The sequence below is a fragment of the Lactuca serriola genome, chromosome 6 (genome assembly GCF_051521515.1).
Source record: "Lactuca serriola cultivar US96UC23 chromosome 6, Lser_US96UC23_V15, whole genome shotgun sequence".
In the NCBI taxonomy this organism is placed as follows: domain Eukaryota; kingdom Viridiplantae; phylum Streptophyta; class Magnoliopsida; order Asterales; family Asteraceae; genus Lactuca; species Lactuca serriola.
The window spans coordinates 132641610-132657372 of NC_136413.1; the positions used below are offsets into that span (position 1 = coordinate 132641610).

The following is a 15763-nucleotide window of genomic DNA, read 5'->3' on the forward strand; positions in this document are numbered from 1 at the left end:
GGACTCGGGCAATGATTCGAATGACGATGATGAGTAGGACGATTTCAAGTGACATATTTTGTTTTTATTTTTTTAAATTCAGATATTATTAATTGTTAATTATGTTTTCTGGTCGTTTTTTTAATCTAGGTTGTGTTTTTTTAATATTTTTGTTTTCTAGGTTTTTCTAATCTTAATTGTTTTTTATGTATCTTTTTTTAAGTAATGAAGTATTTTTATTTTAATTAGTTTGTGTTTCTTAATCATTTGTAAAAAATTATATTTATTTTTTGAATTATAAATATTAAAAATCAATTTTTTAATTTAATAATAATAATAATAATAATAATAATAATAATAATAATAATAATAAAGATAGTGAAAGGTGACTATTTCCTGCATTTTGGTGAGTGAAATGAAAGTGATATGAAAGCCGACGTCAATTAAGAAGTAAAAGATGAAAGGTGATCATACTCTTAGGTCTTATAAAAAAAACTATTGTTATTAACATAGTTATCTACATGTTTTTATAATAAAATGGTTAAATTGGTTATAACTATTACTATTAATACCGCTTCTTTAATGAAAATAAGCAACTACCACTGGTTAGGATTACAAGTCCAAACGTTTTTTAAACGAGTCATTCCATCAATTGGATCATATCCAATTGATCGGAACAACGTTCTTAGTTCTAATCTTGATTGATTCAGTTGAAAGCCAAAATTTTTTATCTTATTCGTCATGACTTCTTTTCATCGAGCTGTTACTGTATTTCAAAATAACCCAAACCATGATCATGAGTACCACCAAAATCACCTTTTTAATTTTTTATGAGTATTGTTCTTTCAAAAAAAAAATTAAAACGATTGTGTTATATATAAAAATTATTGAAATTGTATGGGTGAAGAACTTTTTCGTACTTGGTGAAGGCCTGCATAAAGTTTACATATTCAACCGGGAAAATATAAAATACATGTCAAAATGTTATAAAAAAGTTTAAAAATAAAAGTTTAATATAAACAAAACAGTTTTTAAGGTTCAGTTTGGCTTTCTTGAATCTTAATAGCTTTAGTATTATCCCACATCCAACAATTATGTTGATTGTTGAATACAAAACTATTTAGAATTAATATATATTTTTTTAGAACGGCAATTAATATTATTTTTACTGTAGTGTGTCCTAAAATAAAGTGTATGATAATCATATATAAACAAATTATACGGTTTGCATTCAACATCCAAAGAGATGGATAGATATTAGTGAATGATTCAAATGAGACCAATTTTTTTGTGAGACCCAAGTACTCATTGCTACATTTTCCAAAAGAAAACGCACTCATTTCTAGTCACATATTTTGGGGTCAATTTCTTTTTTTGTTCAAATGATAAGAGAAAATCACAAGGCATCAATTTTTCTTTCTAAAAATAAAAAAGATAAAATAAAGAAAATAAAAAAATAACATATCTGATTACGTAATTGTTCATCAATACAACTTGTAATAGAAGATTTTGAAACTTTACATTACATTTATGAATAAATTCCTATTAAGATATCTAACTTGAACATTTTTCTTTCTTGTTTTCCTTTATGTTAAAAGTAACATAAATCAATACTCTTAAACTTTATTTTCATTTTTTGTTTTATTATTATCGTTATGGACTCCTAAAACGCATGGCTATAAAAGGATCATTGAACGAACCACATATGCACCTCTACCTATACTTTCAACGAAAATGCATGTTTACCCGTTGAAGTTGTTGCTATTTAATAAGTAATCCTTGAAGAAAAAATTAAAAAAATAATAAAACTAATACAATTATACAAAGGCATGATTTCTTTTTCCACTTTCCATTAGCCAGGAACATTTATCAGATTCTTTAGAAGAAAAAAAAAGGACAATTTTTCATGTTTGAAGTCCTTTTGTTAAACGCCAAAATAAATATCAAAAACATGTATACAAGTAATTTTCAAACAAGTAAAAAAAAATAGCTGAAAAATCTCATTTACATTGTCCTCAGCTCAGATGATATACAACAGCTATTTACTATACCATCAATTCCAATACGTATATATATCAGATGACCGGAGTATTAGTATTATCCGGTCATCTGATATCAGATGACTGTCCAGTAGTCATCTGTACTTGTGGGGCAAGAAATGAAATTTAGTGAAAAACTTGAGGTGAAGCGTAATACTCGCTTTCTTTAAACATGGGGCGTAGATCTTCTTTGCACATAAAATCCGTTGGAAAAGAAACCAAATGTCCCTTCACACCTTCTAATCTATCCATTGGATCAATTCCCTTCACACTTCCATCTTCATATGATTCAATACTCTTTGGGGCTATTCCTAAATCAATCGTAGTATGACCCAATTTTGCCTTTCTCTCACTCACACATTGCCTCAATGATGCTCTGCAAACATAAAATACCAACCTACTTTAACTTCCTTCTATTATTCAAGTGCAATCATGTAATATAAATTAAGAAACGAATATTTACCTGGAATGAATAAGATCGTTTGGAATGCAAGAGAAGACATCTTGGTAGATCGTGGTATTCGTCTGTCCAAAACAAACATGATGATTAGATTGATACAAAAGACGTAAATACCCCTAGAAAGATCAGATTAGGTTATACCTTTGCAGTTGCCATCCATATGTCTTTGTAAGTCGAATCAATCACGGGGTCAGCTATTTTATTAATCTGAGAAATGAAAATTTTAATTTAATTAAGCATTTATATGATTTAAATTTTAAATTTTATAAGTTATACCTCTGAAGTATGAAGACCGAGGTGTTCAGACCATAGTGAGAGGCGAAGACTCAAGGCAAATTTTCCAGCCTTCCAAGGCTTGCCTCCCATGGAAGATTCAACTACTTCTTTATCTTCAATAAGCACTCCAATCTGAGGAAAAAAGTTTTTTTTTTTAATATAAATTATAAAGTTGTGAAAGAAGATAAAAAAGAAAAATACCTCGGAATCACGTAATCCGAGCAAACTTCTGTCGTTTATGTTAGCGGATCCAACTAAGACTGTGTTGTCATCAACTATCATAACCTTGCTATGCACATATACCTAAAAAACAATTTTATTTTCATTATAATATAATCTTTTAATGAGGTTTTATGATATTTAGTGATAAGAAGTAAAGTAACTTACAGGACTGGAGGCAATGATACCATCATGAGAAAGTCTACCATGAGCTCTAAGACCATAGAAAGATATGTAGTCATGAACTCTAGGGCCAAGAACATCAGACAGATTATGTAAAATAGAACTGTTTCCTCTTGATATTGTTCGATACTGCCAATGCATAATGGCTCTTACAGATGCTGCACCCACATCATCAAGCCCACCCTGGAACCCAGGTAACAGTGGAATGACGATAATAACCCTAAAAAATTGTTTTTCGTTATATGCCTTCAAGATACGCCTGTATAAGGATTCCAACACACGGTTTCGTATTATCTCGTCTCCAGAAAGACCTGAGATGAAGAATTGATTCTGGAAACAAAAGTTGTATTTTATAAAATTAGAGCCAAAATTACCAAATTTGGAAAAACCAAAAGTTATGATGTATAATACCTCGATGTAGATGAAGTGTTCAGCTTTTTCAATAAGAGAGCAGTAAGCTTTGTGAATGCTCTCTTCGACTTGACTTGTCCCAGCTGACCATTGACTCACACTCCTTAAAACCTAAAATTGAAAAATGTACAAATTTAAAAATGTAACAATATATTTTAATTATAAATTTAAAAAAAAAAATTACCTGACAGCGACAAGCAACACAAGGACCGACTTGACCTGTTTCATCAGCAGAAACAACCAAGTTACCACGCTCCTGAGTCTCCCACCATTCTTTATCAGAAGGTTTCATCATCATGCCACGTGGCGGTGCCACGTCAGCAAACAAATCTTTTTCAACATTCAAACTAAAACTAGCTCCCTCATCCACAAAATCTCTCATTGGCATATCTGGAACTGAAGTTTCAGCTTTTGATTTCATGAAAGAGAAAGAAGCCCTAGAAGGCCTACTACTACTACCGCGTTGACCTTGACCTTGACCTTGACCTTGACCTTGACCTTGACCATGATAATTTGTTGACCCATTAGAAGCTTCTAGACCATCGGCCTCTTGAGGGATTAGCAATGGGATATCTTCAGAAGATGCAGAAGAAGACAAATCATCTTGGTTGATTACTTTATGATTTTCTAGAATTGTGGAGCTTTCATCTTCTAAATCTATGTTGTTGCCCATGTAATGTGGGATCACCATGTGCTGTTGTGGCATAAGTAGTGGAATGCCTTGCTCATTTGGAGCTTTATTTCTCTGAAACAATTATTACCCATGTCAGTCAGAAAGAAATAGCATTGTAGTTTCATCGTTCTTTTTATAGTTACTAATTATAGCATCTTACTTTCATTGTCATTTCTTTGCATTTAACACAGTCAACATATAATAATATTAAACTCAGGAATTAAACAAATCCATACATACTTTTGCATAATTCCATCGCTGAACAAAGTGGCGAGCAACATCACGACATGGTGGGCCCCACAAGGCACAATGGACATCATGCCATGGCATACGAGGATAATTTTTACGATCAAGCTCATCCTTCATTGTATCTTCCCATGAATTTGGTTCAGATTCCCTGTAAATTCCAGATAAAAAAAATGAGGCTGCTGCTATGATATGGTGAAAAAAATCATTAAATTACAGAGACAAATTACTATGATTTACCGAGGGTTATAATAGTCTTTTCCAGGCCAAAGTGTAGCAGGGTCATCACCGACTTTGTGGTCATGTGAGTCATAACGACCAAAGCAAAGATCAAGTCCACCAATGAAGCAAATATCATTATCAACAATGACCAGTTTCTCATGGTGGGACCTATTTTATTTGTTACACAAAAAAAGAAAGATTAATTAGAAAATTAACGGAATTAGTCTTAAAGATCATAAGAATCCAGAAACAGGAAACCAGAAGTACACCTAGATAGGTTGCATGTGTTCAACATTAATTCCAGAAAAAGAAGGGGTAAAATGGTCATTTACCATAGATATACACCGCTAGAGAAATGGTCTGGAAAACGTAAAACTCTGACATTTTCATGGATAGCAACCAGTTTTTTCTTGCTATAGACACTATTAATTTTCAGGGCAAGTGCAAGCTCTTTATACATGAGAATGTAAATCTGCAATCAAAGATATATCAACAAAACATGTTAGGTAATAGGTAGCTCACAATATTGATGAACTTTATTACAAATTTAAAAAATAATAATAATAAACTACCTGAACACCTTGCTTGGCTTTAGCCTCCAGCAAAGCATCAAGGCGAGAGGAGGCATGGGCTTGAAAAGGACGCCGCAAATACAGTTCTGGACACAGCCACCAACCACACATAAATATCTGCATTATTAAACTCATAACAATCTTACCATTCTTTCAAATTAAAAAAATAAAAAATAATATAAAGTCATGTAAACAAATAAATAAATAAAAACCTCCGATTTTGCGCCTTCGATTGCTAAAGCAATTGCTTCAAAAGCTGCACAACCATCAACAAACCACTGAGCCTGACTTCCATCATCAGTCAGCCCACGTGGTGGAGCAAATGAACCGAATCTATGAGGGTAACACCAACCCTCAGGTGGCCTTAGTCCAGCATCATTAACTGCAGTAACCCAATCCCTTACTTTACCTTTGTTTCTACTTCTTATTGTTATGCTTCTGTTTCCACATGATACCTGTTTTCATCATCAACACATTATTAGTATTCACAAAGCCTTCAATCTATGTTATACTTATACTTACCATAAATGAATGTCTTAAAGGATTATGTTCATTGATTTCTTTAGCTAATGAAACTCGACCTTCTCCATTTCCATCTGAAGGGGGAAGAACATCAAACACAATTATGTCCAATGGCTCTGAGTCAAACGGGTCTTTTAGCAGTGCCAAGAATCCAGGCTTCAATACAGCCCATACCTGTATAAAATATTAAAATTTAATACATTATAAAAGTTAATATGAAAGATTGAAATAGTAAAATAGTACCTTTTGCCAATTGTCATTGCAGCAATTAAACCAAAAACAAGCGGAGCATTTTCTTTCATCATCCCTGTTTGAGATTTTAGGTAAGTGCTTCACTAATACGTATTCTTCTTTTAGCTTGGAGCCATACTCTGGACAAAAGGATAACTTTGAAGCTCCCATAAACTTGCATACCTGTTTTCAACAGAATTTATGTAAGAAAGATGAATATGATTCAAGTTTCCAATATAAAATATAAGATTATAAGTTAAAGTTACTTCTCTGGAATTGACAATGTCCAAGTTTCCAAGAAAATGATTCAAGTATTCCTGCATTGCTGTCTTTGCTCTATCTGACATGGAATGTTGTCTTCCAAGAGCTGGGCGTATCATTGGCAAGGCTGCACGTGAAGGAACATCTCTGAACAAAAAATCACCTGTAAGAACTATGATCATTATAGCCATGAACAAATATCCCCACTCATCCTTCCAGTATTAGGTACTTAGTAATCACCTTTTTCTAACACTTCCCTCATTGTTTGATGTCATTACATTGTCATCAGGATCATCATCATCATCATCATGCACAACTGCAGGGTGGTCACCTATTCCTAGGTTTTGAAGCCATTCTTTAACCTTCAAAAGAAAGATTGTCAGTCTTGATAAATCGGTTGTAATCTAAGTGATGGAAAAGTAAATAAGAATGAATAAAGCAAGGTAAACCTGTTCTTGCTTCTCCTGAATTTCCTCAATAATGGCACGCTTCTTTAATGCAAAGTGTAAATAAAATACATGTGAAGCTTTCTTTACTAACTGCCACTTGAACTGCAGTCCAGGGTATACAAAAACAGAGTGAATCAGTAAAAAGCAAATTGGGTAATGAATCTCATAATAGGCAATTCTTCATTCAACTATGAATTCTTGTTCGATTGTTCAACTAGTTTTTAAAATCTCACTATAGGCGATTCTTCATTTAATTGTGCAAATGTGATTGAAACATGCAGATTGCAATGGCAATTTTCAAACTTCAATCACAAAAACTAAATAGAATGATATACAAAAAGCAATAGATTATATTAGAAACGTGATCAAGAAGACTTGATAATAGTTTCTAATTTAACTTGTTTATTAAGCAAAGTGATGCAAGTCAATCTTCTCCGATCTTCCTTTGTATTGTTTGTCCAACAGAGTGTTTGATCATACATGAAATTGATAGAGGGCTCCTTGTTGAATATTATGCGTAACTACATGACTACATCAAACCTAACAACAATTACAGCAGTTTATACATATTCGTAATTAATTGTTCAACAAGTTTATATCAATTTCGTCTCGCAATTTAAAATTACCTAGCGAACATATATACTCCATGAATTCTGATCAATCGCCAGTTTAATTAAACCACACACATAATAATTCAGAAACAGTCTGCGATTTAAAGAAAAATACCTGTTTGTACTGGAAGTCAATAGTGTAAGAAAGAAGCATGGGACTAATATCACCGGCGTCTGGACGAGAGACATGTACAATTGTGGCCTTGGGCAACTCATCGAAAATTCGAGTTCCCTCAGGCGGATTTTGATGAAACGAGAAGAACGATGACAATCTCGACGGCTCCGATTGCATTTGGACGTAATGGGATCCACTCCCTCCGCCGGGCATCAACTGCTCTGATTCCATTCTTTCACTCAATTCCGATCAAAATCTATAGAAAAATAATCAATTAAATTTCTGTACCCGTATAGATTTATGCATATATATCTATATATACCTACGTGTATCAACTGTCGTCTTAGATCGAAAAAGCAGACGAAATTGATGTATTCAATTTTTTTGGAAGAGAGAGAAAGGTAGATTTAGTAGGTGATGTACCAAATCTGCTAACTCCATTTTCGGAATTCGGAATAGTCGGGTCGGGTCGGATCGTGCTTGGTTTTGTGCTCCACGGTTTTTTCCCCTTTTCTTATTTAAAAAAAAAAAACTTAAGTTTGATTCGTTTATAATGTGAAAAACAATGTGAGAATTATATTTTTTTATTAAGATTAAGAAAGTGAAAAAGATTTATTGCAGTATAATAATTATTTCTAGAAGTTAAAAAACGATCAAGATTTTGACAATCAACAAAACCCATTTTAAATCTCATTTAATCAGAATTTATTTTTGACTCCTTACAATTTTGAGTAAATCTAATCCACATTTAAATCTTAATCTAAAAAAAGAAAATTAAAAAAAAAAAAAAAAAAATCTTATCGATAATGATACTTCATGATAATTGATAGCTATGAATCCAATAATTGTTATTATTCTCGCAGGAAAAACCTAAATTCAAAAACAAAATAAATAATCTTTTTGTCTCTCGATATGTACATGGAAATCATTAAAAAAAGAAGTAATATATATTATAAGGTAGGGAAGGGAAGTAAAAAGTGTTGGGAGCAATTTTATGAAAATAGGGTCCATGTACATAAAATCAAATAGTAGGGCCGATTCCAACAAGAGTCCTAATTGATTTTGTGAACTTCAGCCATTGCGATTCCTAATTTCCTACCCGCAGCCAACATCTGGGATATGTCAATCACGTGCCCCTACTATAGTTTGACCATTAACGACATCATCTAGGCTCTAGCTGTCGAAGCATTGACCTTTTTCACAATTGTAACTCAATTTTCTCCTTTGATGGAATCTTCGGGGTGGGTCAATGGATGGATTAATACAATTGTTAGAAATATAATAGATTAGTGACTAAAATTATGTGTTTTCGTAATAACTTTTATTTTACACTTGGATCATCTTTATAATATCTTTATAATATGTTTTTGTTTTGGATTTGGTCCATGACTAAATTGCCCTTACTAATTATTTTCTATAATTAATTTATTATTTTTTACTATATATAAAATAAAAAGTAATATGTTTATGCTCCACCCCTCACTTTATCTCCTAACCTTCAAGTAGATCATCTTCATCATGTCTTTACAGCCACCACATTCTCCGATGGAAAGCCCTTCATCAAAACCATCGGTCACTATTGTTTTCTCTGACAAACCCATAATTTTGGTAAACCCTAGAATCCAAGCCTTAGGTCCTCCACAACCGATCCACCCCTTGTCCCCTAACCCCCAACTGCATCTAGTTTCATATCATTCTGCTCCGTCTATTCCATTCTTTATTATCTCCATTTTTTTTTTTGGTTTCAAAAGTCGATTGAGTGGTCGTTGGAAGAGCTCAAGCTCACGCCTCCATGAAATCTGGTAACTTTTACTCATTTATCGATCATATCCATATGTGTATTCTTTCTCCTCTCAGATGAAATCACAAATATCCATCCGCCATCAACCTTCCTCTCATTTCGAAATAAAGCCATCGTCGTTGGAAATCCTCTCGCTGCTTTTGTCTTCCTCTCATTTTGTTCAGATTCGCTTGTTCATCGTTTACTCATCGTCGTTGGAAAACCACCTAGATCTCTCTAACCCCTTACCGGTAAAAACCTTTGTACCGACACTTTGGCTTCATCTTTTTCAGTTTTACTCCGTCCACGCCTCCACCGAAAACCACTAAACCTCAGTCCTCCACCATTGGACCTGACTTATGTCAGCGGATCCCTTACATAGTGCTAACTCGTTGTCGGATCTACTCAACCTTCCACCGCCATAATGTTTTTGTGGTGTTGTTCCAAATTTGCTCAATCTTCCAATACATACCCTTTTCGTGACATTATTTATTATATATTTGATTGAGAATCAATATGTTTTTGTAAGATTTGGTTTTAAGTCGTGGTTTGGTTTAGTGTTGATTGCAGGTTATGATTTTGTATACATCTTTTGATTTTGATTTTGTAAATAATGGCAAGGGGTAATAGTTGATGGTGAAAGTTGGTGTGTTGACTAAGGTGGGAGGTGGTGAATCGAGGTGGACTTTGGATGGGAAATTAGAATGAGGTTTGAGGCGTAGTTGAACCCATTTATCTATAAATTATTTTTCCTTTATTTTTTTTAATTAGTAAATAAGAAACAAATAATAAAAAAACTAAAAAAAGAAAAATAAAAAGGGTAATATAATCTTTTTATTCACTACAAAAGGACAAAAAAACACATCAAAATAATATGCTAGAGAGGGTCCGAATGCAAATTAAAAATTAGGATCAAACGTATAATTTTATCCAAACCCCAAGGACGATTTAAGTAATTTGTTCATAGTTTAATAACAAAATATCTTGTAATCTTCATTCTTGAGCCACTGCCCTGTACGAACAAACTTGGAGTCGTGCTTCATATACTTGAATGATGAAATTTCCCCAATTTCGATTCGCTGCTCCAATCAACAATTGATCGGTCGATCGATCAATTCTGATATATCAAGCCTAAAGAATTTTACTCTAACTTGAAAAACGATGGAAGTTTCGCTAATTCATGATACTTTAACAACAATCGACAAAAAACACAGCCATCGCTTAGGGTTTGCTAATTCCCTCATTCGTCGACACAACTTCGCAATTTCTTCACCCGATCAACAACAACGCCTCGAAATCTGCGCTCAAATGTTGCCGATCGACGCAGTCGCTCCACCACCTGTAAAACCTAGCACCATACCTAAGACAGGCGCTAGAAAACGTTCTCGTATCAGAAAGAGAATTAAAGTCGACAGCTTTGGTGCTGATGATGGAGGAGACGGAGGAGGGTTCTTTGGTGGTGGCGATGGTCCGTTTGGCGGCGGCGGTGGTAGCGGTGGCGGTGGCGGTGGCAATTTCCATGGGTTTAATTGGGATGAATCGTCTTCTTCGTCGTCGGATCCGGCTTTCGATTTCGTCTACGAGGCACTTACCTGGTTTGTTCTATCAAATTGCTTGCACTTCGCACTCAAGAGGGTGGTGAGGATAGTAGCTGATGGAGTTGCTGATCCTGCTGAGAGAAGGTTGCGTTGAGGATTTGAGGTTTGCGACTATATGCTGAATTCGTAACTGGTAAACCCCGCTTTCCCTGAATCATAGTCGTTTAAGATCATTCTGATGCAAATATTGTATATAATTCAAATGGTTTATGCTTCTATGTTTTGTTTGTACCGATTGTTCTTATGGCAGTGTATATAACTTACAAGAATGATTAAGGTTTCTTCATGTCCTTTTGTTTTGTCTAATTCGAAATTAAAATCTAGATGCTTTGCTGCTTCATATTCATAATGATGAAAGAGTAGACTCTTGTTGGATATGCTTGATTCTGCAAATACATGTATGCATGTCTTTCATCTTTGATGTTTGGTAGTTGGGATTTGAGAGGAACATATAAGAAAGAAAGATTAGACAGAGAATTAGTATAAACAGGGTTACAACCCATGGAAAGCAAGGAACCAAGGGGAACAGATTTATAAAATTTTATGAAATTTCAAAGATTTAAGTTTTTTAAACATTTGTATTGATTATTTAAAATTACACCCATCCTGACTTCATATGAGATTTTGTACCTTTACTTATCATCATTCTTTTTATCCATATTGACCAAACTATGCATCCATAAAAAAATAAAAATAAAATAAGGATGCATTGGTAACTTGTAGACCACAAAAACTAAAGTACAAGTGAATGAAACTTTTTTTACATTATAAACTTTCAATTGTTTCAACTGTTGAATTTTTCTGTTGAATATTCATTTGACAAACTAACCACCACTTCAAACAACTTTTTCAAGCATAAGAATATCACATCTCCATCTTTGGTTTCTTTGCAAATAATGGAAACATTTTGAAGTATTTTGTGGAAAAAAACTCAAATGGTTTCCTTCAATAAAAGATGTTTATTCTATGATTGTTTCAAGCACATGTTAAGGGTTATCAGAAAACCATCGCTTCCCTAAAATTCAATGATAATATTGAGTTATTTGCAGAAAAAATGTTATATATCTGAAGAATAAAGAATGTTTGCTCAAATGTGAAAATGTAAATGTTAAAAAACAATAATTGTAACAACTGTTCCTTTTTCGACAATATTATGTCTTTTCAAAATTAAGTAAAATTTCATTTTTCTCAACCAAAACTTCTCATATTTTGGTTAAAAGCTTATATCTCATATTTTATTAACTTACTTTAAGTTAATTCTATCCAGTTTATTAAAAAATTTCAAATTTATCAAAAAGTCAACAAAAGTCGAGTTGTTCACTTTTTAACGGCACCAAAAGTTAGCATGTAGCCAACTTTAAACTCTCATATCTTGTTCATACGATATCCATATGAGTTGAATCAACTTGTTGCACCGTCCTCTCATTCCCGAATAAATTTTTGGCTCAATAATGAAATGATTTGGATATGTATAACTTAAGTTATGCAACCCTAAAGATGGCACCTGCATACTTTAAATTTCCAGACTTCAAAAATTTTCTGCGTTCCAGCTTTGTGCAGAATTTTACTCAACTTTAAACACACATAATTCTCTGACAAAACTGCACAAATGGTCCCTGTGTTTAGCTGAAAATTGTCACTTTGGTCCAAAAAAGTTTTGACTAGCATTACAGGTCCAAACTTTTCATTTTGTCGCAACTTTGATCCAATTTGCTTTGAACTTACGATTTTACCCTTTATTCTTTAATTTTCTATTTTTTATTACAACTATTAAAAACCAATTAAAAATAAAAGATAAACCTCCACAAATAAAACAAAACTAAAACCCATTGCACCTCCGGTCACCGCCACTTCCACCACTGTTCACCGCCTCTTCAACCACCGTTCACCGCCGCTTCCACCACAACCAGACACTACCATATGATGAACTCAAACAATATTTTCCAGATCTGCAACTCAATCTCAAAATTATCATATTTGTAAACTCTCACCATCTATCTCTCTTCCTGATTTATACACATATATACAAAGATGAAGATCTGGACCAGATGAAGATTTGAACCAACTTCTAATATAAACACACACACATACAACAACCAATCTCGGTTATTCTTAAACACAAAAACACTCCAGAACACCTGAACAATCAGATTTCTAAAGCAAGAATAGCCATCAAATTTGTAAACCCGCAAGAACACCTGATTACAAGATTTGTAAAATCAAAAGCACTAACTACCGGATTTGTTAAACCCTATCTTTCTCATATACAAAATCCAGAAATTGACATGAATATGGATTTGTAAACCACACCCATGAACCTGAAAACAAATACACATACAGCCGTTTGAATTTTTCAAGAACTGCAAAAAACCCTAGAGCCGCCACCGCCATTCTCGCTGGCGGACGTCGAATCACACTCTGCCATTCTCGATTTGTCTTTTCCTGTAGCGAAAACCCTATCCATCGCGTTGTCGCCTTTATTGATCTGAAAACCTGTGTATAAATGTCTTTTTAAACCCAGAACCAACATGTCGCTTCCGTTCTACGCGTTTCCAGATCTACCGGATCTACTGGCATGATGATCGCTAGGGAGGGTACGGATGGTTGTAGCATTGAACGGAGGCTGAATAATGGTGGTTGTTCATCAGGAGAGAGAGAGAGAGAGAGAGAGTGTGTGTGATTTGGTCCCACCAGATTATGACTTTTTTAGGTTTGGCAGCGAAGACTCCTTCCTTTGTCTGGACCATGTCGATTTCGGACCTTGAAGCGGGGGAAGCTGAGTGGTCGGAGGCGGAAAGGGGTTGTAATTGAGCGGCGTCATTGGAGGAAAGTATTGGTGGTCGTGAATATGAAGGGAGTATAAAGGGAGCTGGCGAGAACAAGGGGAAACAGGAGTAGGCGCGCGTGCGCGCGCAAGAGAGAGAGAGATTTAATTTTATTTTTTTTAAATCTGAAAATAAAAAAAAATAATTAAGAAAAAAGAGAAAATCATATTAACAAGGGCAAATTAGTCATTTTGAAAAAAATCAGAATAGATTGGACCAAACAAGCAACAAAATGAAAACTTTGGATCTCTGGTGCTAGTCCAAACTTTTTTGGACCAAAGTGGCAATTTTAAGCAAACCACAGGGACCATTTGTGCAGTTTAGTCTAATTCTCTCAAATTAAGTCGGATCGGTTTGATTTTTGACAAAATTGCAAGAATGGTCTCTGTGGTATGTCAAAACTAGCAACTTTGGTCCAAAATGGGTTTGGCTCGCAAGGATGGTCCAATAGTTTTGTTTTGTTGCGAGTTTGGTCCAATTTCCTATGAACTTTTTAATAATGACGGATTTGCCCCTTATTATTGTATATTCCATTTTTCTTTTATTACAACAATTAAAAATAAAACAAAAATAAAATACTCTCTCTCTCTCTCTCTCTCCACCGTATGCCCCCCCACCCCCCCACACACACACATTTTGTTTTTCTTTTTACCCAATAACAATTCATCCTCTTCATATCATCCTTCTTAATCAAAATAGGTTTGTGCATACCCGATTCCGATGTTCCTGGATCTAATCTCCATGATTCCATCATCGCTTATCAAAAACCCATAAAGCAATGATGAAAACCCAGGAAATCAACTTCATGGATGTTTCTGAAAATTTATGAAAAATAACGAGGGGTGAGTTTCTGAAAATCGACTCCATGGATGTTTCTAAGGTGGGGTTTTTTTTGGATATCTAATCTATGTCACCGCTGCTCATGGCCATCGTCAATGTATCTCCATCCAATGGCCTTCATCACCTGCCTAGCAGCTCCGTTAAGATTTGAAAGAGCACCGCCACAATTGTCCTTTTCCGATTATCCCTCTCACTGTCGATCTGAAACCCTTGTCGGTGTTTCAAGGCCCTTCACCAACACCTGAATCGATTTCTACTATGAAACCTAAATCTAAACTTGAATCATTTCATCGCCCCTAAAAATCATTGTCATATTCGAAGAAGAAATGATGAAGGACAAAACATATCGGAGATGGTGCATCGCTAGGGTTTCGTGTGTGCTTGTATTTAGGGTTTCAGTCGCCACCCTTCTAGTTTTTAGGGTTTCAGCTGTCGTATAGGGTTTCAGATGAAAATCCTCATGCCGAAGAAGATGATTTATCATCCTTAACCATCATCAAGATTTGAACATTTAGAGTATTCTTGTCGTCACCCCTTGATGCTCATCAGATCTTGAAGACGGTGTCGCCAGAGGAGAGACATGATGGGATGTCAAGCCCACCAAGCAAATTACACAATTTGATTGCTAAATAAACGTAATATAATGGTAAAAAGGGTTATCGATCCTCGGGGAAATGGTTGTATTCAATCACCAATGCAATTCAATAGAACTAGTGAAATTAAACTAACTAACTACAATTAAACTAAAAGGGGAGGGGGTTTGATTACTTGAAAACTAAAATACTTGAATAACTAAAAACCTTGAAATTAAGCAAGTTGATGAGATGCTCAAAGGTTGAGAATAATTGGTTAACTAAGGCAATTCAACACAATGAACATTTGTGTGTTTATCATTAGGATTTAATACAAAGCTTATCCTTCATCCCAAATTGGTTATAGCAATCATGAAGCATGATATGCCAAGATTCCTCATAGGTAGTATGGAGGTTGGGGAAGCCCACAACACACCTTCTTAATTAAGATCAAGGGTCAATTGAAGCAATTAATCCCAACAAATCAATTAGCCTTAAGAATGAAGGAATCCCCAATTCTTAGAGGATGTCAAATGCTTACACATCCATAAAGGAGCTATGATTCATAAGATAGAGATGATTTCTACCATCATAAAGCCTTTGTTCTAGATAAATTCAATGATCCAATGCAAAATCAATGAAACAAGTCAACCATTGCTCAATCAAATACTAAGTTCAT

General features: G+C 34.4%; 2 protein-coding genes across 2 annotated transcripts; one reads left to right on the forward strand and one right to left on the reverse strand.

Moving 5' to 3' along the window:
* Nucleotides 1-1796: 1796 nt before the first annotated feature.
* PLDP1 (phospholipase D P1) lies at nucleotides 1797-7864 on the reverse strand. The gene is made up of 20 exons (XM_079004583.1): nucleotides 7796-7864; nucleotides 7470-7725; nucleotides 6744-6845; nucleotides 6535-6656; nucleotides 6300-6441; nucleotides 6046-6216; nucleotides 5803-5976; nucleotides 5493-5735; nucleotides 5281-5397; nucleotides 5041-5180; nucleotides 4727-4876; nucleotides 4481-4637; nucleotides 3752-4312; nucleotides 3568-3678; nucleotides 3142-3486; nucleotides 2956-3057; nucleotides 2755-2886; nucleotides 2620-2685; nucleotides 2482-2543; nucleotides 1797-2394 (listed from the first exon to the last, which is right to left on the reverse strand). Exons 2-20 carry the CDS (start codon nucleotides 7698-7700, stop codon nucleotides 2145-2147), a joined length of 3378 nt encoding a protein of 1125 aa, XP_078860709.1. The 5' UTR covers nucleotides 7701-7725; nucleotides 7796-7864; the 3' UTR covers nucleotides 1797-2144.
* A 2370-nt stretch (nucleotides 7865-10234) lies between these two features.
* Nucleotides 10235-11133, forward strand: LOC145056863 (glycine-rich protein). The gene has a single exon (XM_079004584.1). The coding sequence runs from the start codon at nucleotides 10411-10413 to the stop codon at nucleotides 10939-10941; it is 531 nt and encodes a 176-aa protein (XP_078860710.1). The 5' UTR covers nucleotides 10235-10410; the 3' UTR covers nucleotides 10942-11133.
* Nucleotides 11134-15763: the final 4630 nt, after the last annotated feature.